The sequence below is a fragment of the Anastrepha ludens genome, chromosome 6 (genome assembly GCF_028408465.1).
Source record: "Anastrepha ludens isolate Willacy chromosome 6, idAnaLude1.1, whole genome shotgun sequence".
NCBI classification, from domain to species: Eukaryota; Metazoa; Arthropoda; class Insecta; order Diptera; family Tephritidae; genus Anastrepha; species Anastrepha ludens.
In genome coordinates, this window is record NC_071502.1 from 97,569,188 (window position 1) to 97,579,070 (window position 9,883).

The 9,883-nt window shown below is 36.8% G+C and overlaps 1 protein-coding gene across 1 annotated transcript; it reads right to left on the reverse strand.

Annotated features, from left to right (window-relative positions):
• Positions 1–6,798: 6,798 nt before the first annotated feature.
• LOC128865957 (dynactin subunit 2) lies at positions 6,799–8,487 on the reverse strand. The gene is made up of 4 exons (XM_054106403.1): positions 8,311–8,487; positions 7,702–8,185; positions 7,182–7,622; positions 6,799–7,114 (listed from the first exon to the last, which is right to left on the reverse strand). Exons 1-4 carry the CDS (start codon positions 8,344–8,346, stop codon positions 6,930–6,932), a joined length of 1,146 nt encoding a protein of 381 aa, XP_053962378.1. The 5' UTR covers positions 8,347–8,487; the 3' UTR covers positions 6,799–6,929.
• Between the last annotated feature and the right edge of the window lie 1,396 nt (positions 8,488–9,883).

Consider the following 9,883-nt stretch of genomic DNA (forward strand, 5'->3'; position numbering starts at 1 on the left):
ACCGATTAACGAGTTATGCATATTAAATAAAAAATTATATTGAAATCAGATGTATAACACTTTCAAATCGATATATACACTGAGTAAGAAAAGTATACACACATGTAATAAATAGTAAAAGACAACAATAAGTTATTTAAATAAATGTCTTATACTCTGAAAACCAAGTAACATAAATAAATATAAAAAAAATGAAACCATACAAAATGTGAAAATAAGTATTGTGGGCAATTTAGCAGCATTTAAGTGGGATTTAGAAAACGAAAGCAGTAAAAAACTAAAAAAGTACATTTAAGGAAAAAAAACAAAGATCCATACATACAAGCACATACATACATGTATACAAATATAAACTTCAAAACATTCTCTAAAAGAATAGCAAAAACTCTCACACTCACTCACCCACTAATGCGAAATATGCATTCACATAGGCATGGACAAATGCATACACATACATATATACACATCTCCCTACATAGACTAGAAATATTATATACCAAATATAATACATACATACATACATATATTCATAAGTATAGTAAAATGACTAAGCCGCGCGAAGGGTTACATTTAAAGGATAAATAAATATTCTATATAAACATGCAATGGCAGCGAACATCAGCGTATACATACGTACATAAGCCAGAAATAAAGAAATGGGCGAAATGGGTGAAAGAACATCGCAGCGAAAGGAAGAAAATATATGGAAGTGGTGGACAGGAGGTGTATGAAATTTATTCAAAGCTAAATGTGTACTATCTACAGATATTATGCGTGAGCGTATCGCTATTATTACTTATTATTATTATGATTATTATGATTATGAATAATATGAATAAAAAGGCTTTAAATAAAAATTGTAAATTACTAAGGATTCTTTTATTTAAAAAAAAATTAAAAATAATAATTGAAAAATGCGCCAAACAAATCCTGCAGAGCAGCGCGTTTAATCGGATGGGCCCATATAAAGGCTGATCAGATTGGAAGTACTTTTTCCATTAAGATTTTTTCGGCAGATCACGCGTGACACCTGGCCAACTAAACACATAATTTTTTTTTCGGTATGCATTGACTTTTCATCATGGAAAGACTTACGCCTCAACAACGTTTACAAATCGTACAATTCGTATTACGAAATTCGACGCTCTGCGAAAAGTGCTCATCGCGCGCTCAGGCCAACTTATGGCGCTCAGCTATACGGTATAATTTTGGCTTGATCGCTAAATTGCCGTATTTGGGCTGAAGAGCAACCCGAAGCCATTCAAGAACAGCCATCACATACATTAAAAATAACCATTTGGTGGAGCCCATGAGCTGGAGGTATCATCGGCCCATATTTCTTCAAAGACGAGGCTGGCGCCAATCTAGCAGTGAATGGCGAACGCTATTGCACCATGGTAGACGTATTCTTGATACCGGAAATTGAAGTGCATGATCCCCACAACATTTGATTCCTGCAAGACAGCGCTACTTGCCACACAGCTCGTGAAACAATAGATTTACTGCGTCGTCGTTTCGGTGAGCAATTTATCTCACGTCCCGGACCAGTGAATTGGCGACCAAGATTGCGTGATATCATACCTTTGAATTTTTATTTGTGGGGGTTTGTGAAGTCTAAATGCTTTGTGGACAAACCAGCTTCGATTGAGGCATTGAAAGCCAACATTACTGAAGTTGTTCAAGAGATATCGTCCGCAGTCCCGCAGCGTGTCATGCAAAATTGGTGTTTAAGGGGTTAGGGGTTGTCAGAATTTTATTAAAGTATAATATGTATCTTAAAAATATTGTGTGAAAATTTGAAGTGCATCCGAGAAACTCTTTTCGAGTTATTCAACAATTAACAAAGTGCACTCGGGTGCTCCGGAGCGTTCGTATGCTGAAAAATTGGATGCTGCACGTATGAAAGTGGCAGATAAGCGCGCTAACGATAACACTCGAGAAGGTAGAATGCGACGTAGGCAACAGAAAATCGATATTTTGGAAGCTGCTTTGACGGCTGAAGAACAATTATATGGCCCAGGAACAGATGAGAGAAATGAGGAAAGAGATAGACTGAATTGGAGGAGAATTGTCCATGAAGCTATGGCCCACCACAGACTGTGAAGCTAAGAGAGAGAGAGAGAGAGAGAGAGAGAGAGAGAGAGAGAGGAATAGATTACACAGTGTAAGTAATTAAATAACTCGTATAACTGTACATAAATCGATGGCAAAACTTTAAATGCGTTTTTCTCAAAACTATGTTTTTTGAACTGGTGATCACTGTAACTTAAAAATCGCTTGGTAGATTTCAGTAAAAGTTATATTGCTTTTGAAAAACATTAAAAAATCGCGCCTGACCGAAGGATTTTTTTTTCAAAAATTTCGATTTTTTTTAACAATTAATTGCCGGTTTTTTTCTTGAAAATCTGAAAAATATTTCAAGTCGCTATATTGTTAATTGAAAAAAAAAACAAAAAACTTCGGTCAGGCACAAGATTATCTGTTAATAAAACTAATTTCTCTTGTCCGATTGATTTTAGAAGAATCTCCAATAATTTGTGTTGATCACCGCAGGGGACTTCTGGGGAAACGGGCTCCACACAAGCGGCAATAACTTTTACAGTTATTAATTTTTTTTTTAATTTTGTTTAAGTCAAGTCGATGATGTATTAATGCTATGTTTTTATTTTTGTAAAATAAAGCAAATGACTTGCAAAGAAAAAAAAATTATTGAAAATCATAATTTTTGGGCTTCTGACTAGCCCTAACCCCTTAAGGATGACGGAATTACGGCGCAGTTGGGGCGAACATTTGAAAATAATTGTCTTTTAAAAATAAATTCCATGAATGGCTCTACACAAAAATAATAAAGATTGTCCAATGAATTTGAATTTTTGTTGTATTGTTTTAACTTAAAATTCGATACTACTAAATTGATCACCGTTTACAAAAAAAGGGTTTAAACCAATTGCGCAGCTGTAACAAATACACGCCTACTTCTTGGGCGCACATAGAGTGAAAAAATTCTACACTGAAGTGATGAAGATTTTAACATCCTAAAAATTTCTACCTCCCTAAAACAGCGAAAATCGTACTTTCTTAAAAACTTCTTTATCAATTCCTCGCTGATATGCTGCTGGAAATTAGAAATACAGCCAAAAATATGCTTAAAAAAAGAAAGTTCAAAAGACGCCTGCAGGGAAGACAACAACTAAAATTCGTTTGTCTTTCGCAAGTGCCTATAGAAGCAAAGTCGTAAAATTCTAGAAAAAGAATACTTTTACGGACGAGACTAAAGTTGATGTGATCGGTCCTAATGGGAAGTATTTTGTTGAACGTGAAAAAACCAATGGTTCAATACCCGGTATACCACGCAGACCATAAAGCAAGGTGGGGATAACTTGAAAGATTGGTGACCATTTTCTTGGAATGGAGTCGTCCCAAAAATTAGAAGAAATGGCAATATGCACAAGTTTGGCTCTCTTAATATTCTCAAAAATGCGATGGAGCCACATATATTCCTTCGAGTCCATGCCACTAAACTGGTTATTCATGTACGATAATGGTGAAATATTGGCTTTCTAAAGAAAAAATTGCAGTTCTAGATCTGCACACAAAACACCAAATTAATCCCATTGAAAATTTGTGGCATGAAATTAAGTTTAAGGTTGGGCAACAAAAAATTTAATTCCAATGAACAGGAAGCGTAGAACTCTATTCCCTTCGAGAGATGCCAGAGTTATAAGAAAGTTTGCTTTGTAGGTGTGAAACAGTTTTGAAAAATAATCGATACTCAACAAAAAACTAATCAAGTAATTATTAACCCTCTCTTGGGCACCTTTTTTAAAACATTTCGTTGGGCACTCGGGTTGCCATTTTTCGGCCTGTTCAAGGATCCTTTTTAAAAGGTTATATCCATACATCGATAGAAAATTAAATTTAGGAAGCTACCTGTAAGCTCAAGTCGTTAGCTATAATAGAAATATGTTAAATTCACGTCCAAAGTCGAAAAAGTCTGGCCAGATCCAGGTGTCCACCGGAGGGTTACTAGTTGCAAATAATTAATTTCCGTTTTTCTTGCAGATCTATTAAAAAGTGCGCTATTTCAGTGACCAATTCAAAATTTGAAAATACCGATTTTTCAACCTCTCTATAATTGTCGATATGGAATTGCTTTTTATTTAGCGTTTTTTTTTTATAATACTGAAATAAAAGAATATATTTGTGTAAAATTAACTGTTCTACTGCGTAATCTGGTAAAAATTATCATCATTATATGTTATTGTGGGGAAGTATAGTATTTCTCTGCCCGTAGCTGTATGTATCCTTTTAAGATTATATGAACCTAAGGTAAGTCTTTCGTCCAGTACACACAATTATCTAAATTCGAATTTACTTTTCATAAAATACAATTTTTTAGTAAGTGAATTTTTTTGTTTCCTACATACATAGCGTTTGCTTTTTGAACCACCTATTTTTTTGAGAATGGTAACACAAATGACATGTCAAATGTGTTCATAATTTACTTAAAGGTTTGACATTTACGAAATGGGAAGCTATATGGTGTAAGAACTGAAGCCTAATGGCCATCCAATGCGTTTTCGGTTCGCTCAATTTGCAGAAAATAGTTTGACCGAAGATGAGCATTTTTACCGAAAAATCATCTTTTCTGATGAAGCTCATTTTCACATCGGTGGCTACGTCAATAAGCAAAATTGTCGGATTTGGGGCTCAGAAAATCCACACGTTACTGTAGAGAAGCAAATGCATCCACAACGAGTCACTGTTTGGTGCGGTTTTTGGTCTGGCGGCATCATCGGGCCATTTTTTTTTTTCGAAAATGAGCGAGGAGCCGCGGTTACAGTAAATGGCGAGCGTTACCGTGACATGCTCAACGAGTTATTTCCAAAAATTGAAGAGGATGACATGGACGACATTTGGTTTCAACAGGACGGTGCAACTTGTCACACTGCCAAAGTTACACTCGAACTTTTGGCTACCATTTTTGAATTCCGATATCAATTGGCCGCCTCGGAGCTGTGATTTAAGCCCGTTGGACTATTTTTTGTGGGGAGCCGTTAAGGCAAATGCTATGCGAACCATCCAGAGAGATTGATGCTTTAAAACACGAAATCGAAATTGCCATTCGTGAAATTGGAGCCCAAACAATCGAAAATGTGCTTAAAAATTGGGTTGATCGGATGGCCTACTGTAAAGCCAGTCGTAGCAGTCATTTGAACGATATTATTTTTCATTCATAAGTGATAATCTTCAATCTTCAAAATAAAAAAGAAAAGTTTTAAAAAATATTGATTAGTGTTTTTTTTCTACTTATAGCCGATTCAAAAAGCAAATTTTACATGGCCCACCCTATACATATATATATGGAACAAGAAAATACCTTTTCAATGATATATCAAACTTTAAGCTCGGTTACACACTTTTTTGGCGTTACAGCCTCGCAATGTGCTATAATATTGTTGTTGTTGTCGCCATAAGAGGCGAACAGAGGCACTTAAGGATTTGTTGTTGTAGTATCACAAACATTCCTCATACAAAAACAAGGAATGCCGTTGGTCGAATATAAATCCGAGTCGTTCCGATAATGTAGAACCGACTGTCGTGGAAACGCACTTAAGGCTTTATTTTCCAGTGTTGCATTACTCTCACTATTTAAGTCAGCTCCACAAAGCTGATGAATCTTCTAAGCCTCTTACTATTGCCTTTCAGTCCTAATTATTGTTTTTGTTATTACAAGAGTTCTTTACCATCCGTTCAGATACGCCTCTCAGCTCTATCTGAACTTGACATTTCTGACGAATCTTTTTAGTCTCTTGGTTTTTCCCCTCAATCCTATGTATTGTTGTTGTTAATATAAGGAGTACTGAGAGACACTTACGACAAATATCCGTTGTTGTTGTTGTTGTTGTTATAGTAGCAGTAATATTAAACCCTGCCAGTGCAGTGTAAATCACCGGTCGTCTTCGTCTGAATCAACTAAAGACAGGCCCAGGAAACTTGCTGTATAATTGTAGTATTGCTGATACAGCAAACAACAACAACAACAAAGACCCTCAGTCTTTTAGCCTGTTGTTGTTGTAGCAGCATAAACATTCCCCATACTTACTTACGGGAAATGCTGCTGGAGTGACAGTCCTTGGTCGGATATATATCCGAGTTGTTCCGGTAACGTAGAACCGACTGTCGTGAGCCTCTTAGCATCTCGTATGCACCTTTTTAACCTATGTAAGTATGTAATGTATTCTCATTAAATTCTCAGGAAAATATTTTCCAATACTTTTTCAACTGATTTTACTGAACGCTGTGCAGTGATAGAGCAAGTGTTGAGAACGCCTGTTCCACCGCAGATGCCACATTACGTATTTCACTGGCCATTTCTTAAAAAGATACTTATTCTGCTTTTCATTGGTTAACTCCTGAGCAGTTTTGGCCGAGTTTAACAAGTCATTTTCTTGACAATAACCATCCGTTCAATTTCCATAGACGGTAGAGGTAAGCTGCTAAAACAGAAATGCTGCTTAATTGACAGTTCTGGGCGGACATGTAATCCGGTCCCTGTGATAGCGTACACTTGAATTTTGTGGTATTGTATTCGCCGCTCTGCATAAGTCTCTTCGTTAAATAAATTAGACAGTTAAACAGCCAGCACCAACCCAGCGGTGCTTATTTTTTATAACAGCGCTGCAGACACTTCGTTTTCAAAAGCATTTTATGTTTTATTCATTTATAAACATTTTGCAGCGTTATGCTGATTTTAAAGCAAAAACTAAAAAAAAAAAAACGCAGCCAAACTTGAAATTTAAAAATACAAATTACAATACTTGCATTACTGAGAATATGTCAGCAAATTATATAAGTTAATTTCTCTTTTAACCATAAATAGTTGCTTCAGCGAGTAGATCTGTGAATGCGACGCTTAGCGGCATTTTCTACTTCTTGCCCGTAATCGTCTGCACGCGCTGCTCCACTTTTGCCACTTCCTTGTTGATTGTTTCTAGATTTTGTGCGAAAGTCTCTTGCACTGAATGTAGCAGTTCTTTGTTGCTCACCAGGCTGGTTGTAATTGTAGTTTGTTTCTCCTCAATTTCAGCAATGATTTTAGCAAAGTTCATAGCTGCGAAAGTAAAATGAAACATGCATTCTGTTTTATCATTCTAATTATATTTCCCACTGAAGCTTACCGTATTTGTGCAAAGATTCAAGCGCCTGCATGCGCTCAATAATGTCTGGCAGTATTTCTGCTACAGGTTCTGTGCGCTTCGCAATGTCATAGAGTTCGGCCACTTTCTGATCACGTTTCGCATCTTCAGCAGAGCCACTCGATTTCTCGGCAATGGCGTCCATTTTACCTGCCAGTGTACCGAGTCGTGTTTCGATGAGATCCAGCTTATCGACTTGTAGCAAAGCCGCTTTTGTGCTGAGTTGATGCACCGCCTCAAAAACGTTTGAAGTGTTCGTTATGGCTGTAAGGCGACTGAGTTTCTCCGGTTGCGCGCCTATTGCCTGTTCCAACTGATGCAAACGATGCTCCAGCTTAGCAATGCGAGCAGAGGCGGCTAAATCAGTGCCTGGCGTAGGTATGGCGGTAAGTAGACCAGATTTTTTGAACTCCTCCACTTGACCTGTACAATGTGCGAGACAATGCATTGAAATGAGAGTTAAAAATGTTTTTGGTATAAATACTAATCATTTCAATCTCACCAATTAATTGCTTCACTTCTTTATCTGCCGCTTTCGGTACTTGCTCGTTGCCCAATACCTGCTCCAAGCGCAATGAATCCAACACTTTCTTAGCCGTTGCTATGACAGTTGCCACCGCATCGTATGACTCCTTTTCCTCTTGTGCAATCTTACGATCCACTTGAAGCGCCGCCACCTCATCCATCAGTTCGTTCATTTCGCACTGCAGACGTCGGCATTTCTGCACTGGTGTCTCCTTTTCACCCAAGCCGACTAGTTCGTATTCACCCGAGCGCGCATCATAGCCTTTGCATAGTCGACGTCCAATGCGATCCGAAAAGTCGACGCTGCCATCAAGTGTGGCGCCACGGAAGCGATTGTAAGAATCGCGAGTAGAGATGTGCAGACGCTCGATAGCCTCATTTTCCGGCTCCTCTTCATAGTAATCAGAAGTATCTGGTTCGGCATTGTCGGGCGTCTCATACACGTCGGGTTGGTCATAAGCCTAAAATGAAGATGCAAAATATAACTGATTAAGGTGGGGTTTCAGCTGGTACCAACAAGTAAAGTCGCCTGCTGCATGAGTCAGGTTTATTGGATTTTCTACGTTGGCACTGGTAGTGTACTCACTATCCCGGGTAAGTTCTCGAATTTTGGATCCGCCATTATTGTAGGCAGTGTTGCGATTTTCAACAAGGAAACCCGTAATTTTTATATTTTGCTTCGCATAAATTCCAGAGAAGCTTAGCGTAAAAAGTTTTCACTTCACATACAAAACCAATACAAATGTGTAGTGCAACAACAATATTGGATTAGAGAAATGTCAGAAATGATGTCATAAGCGCAGTTGCTCGGTTGCCAGATCAAAAAAAATCATTCGTTCTTAAACTTTAACATTTACCATTTTTATTTTTTATTTTACTTAAAAGCAATCATTTTTTGCGCATGTATTATCAAAAAAATCTAGATTCTCTTCTATATGAGTTCAATTAAATTTTTTTATAAGTACAGTTAGTAGAAGTAAATAAATAAAATATCAATGATTGGCGTGTGCACTTCTGTTAGGTGTTTGACCGAGCTCCTCCTCCTATTTGTAATGTGCGTCTTGCTATTTTTACACAAATGGAGGGACCTTAAAACTGTAGGACTCCGAACGGCAGATAGTTTTTCATGTAGAACTTTTCATGGCAGTTTACCATTGCCTTCCGAGGTGACCGCTTTAGAAATAACTCTTTCTATTATATTATTAAATTTAACTTAACAAATAGTTTCCCGTTTATTTTTCATAAAAACCTTAAATAAGTATAAGGAAATAATAAGTCCAGTAAGTAAAGTAAATTTATATAAAAAAAATATTAAGTAGTTAAATCAGGGCTTTCATCTGATAAATTTACCAGTAATTTGCTAGAAGACCGCTCGGACTAAAACAACAATAATTTCACAGAAAAGTACTTCAAGCTGTGATTGAAATCCGCTTCACAAATAATTGTAAATTTTATAGTTTGAAAATTTGTCATTATAATTATTAGAGGGGAACAAAAGCCAAACCCAAACCCTTTCAAAACCACCCAAACAATACGAAATAGTGCATTACGTATTAATGGAATAAATTTTTATTGAAGATATCGCATTTTGAATAATAAAGAAAAGTTATTTAGAACATCGCAACTTGTAAACTTCTTATTACGGACACATTAATCAGTTCTGTAAATCAAAGATGGATTCATGTAAACAACTGTGAAATTGCTAGGCAAACATGGTCAAGGCTAAATTTACGTCTGTGCAAGAATATTATAAAATTGAGTAGACTTCAAATTAAGATTAATTATGTTAGTAGGGACCCTCATATTACATTGTCTCATAGGAAATCATGCAAGGAGATTAGGCGTTTACATGCATGCTTTCTGTCGTAGCTGCAGGAATGAAGAGGAGTTGGAAACAATGCAACACATGCCCGACTCTAGCCAGAAGTAGGAACCAACCAGGGAAATGCTCACAATGGACCCATTTCGTGGTCCAAGTAGCATAGCTGTCCTTATGTGCAATGCGGCTGTCAAACCTAAACTAATCTATTTAGAATTTACGGTACGTGGGAAAACGCAATTAATTCAATTTTTGTCACATAGGGATTTTTGCTTATTCATTGTTCTTGAGAAAAAAACTAAACTAAAATAAGTTAAAATTTATTACTGTGGTGCAGAAA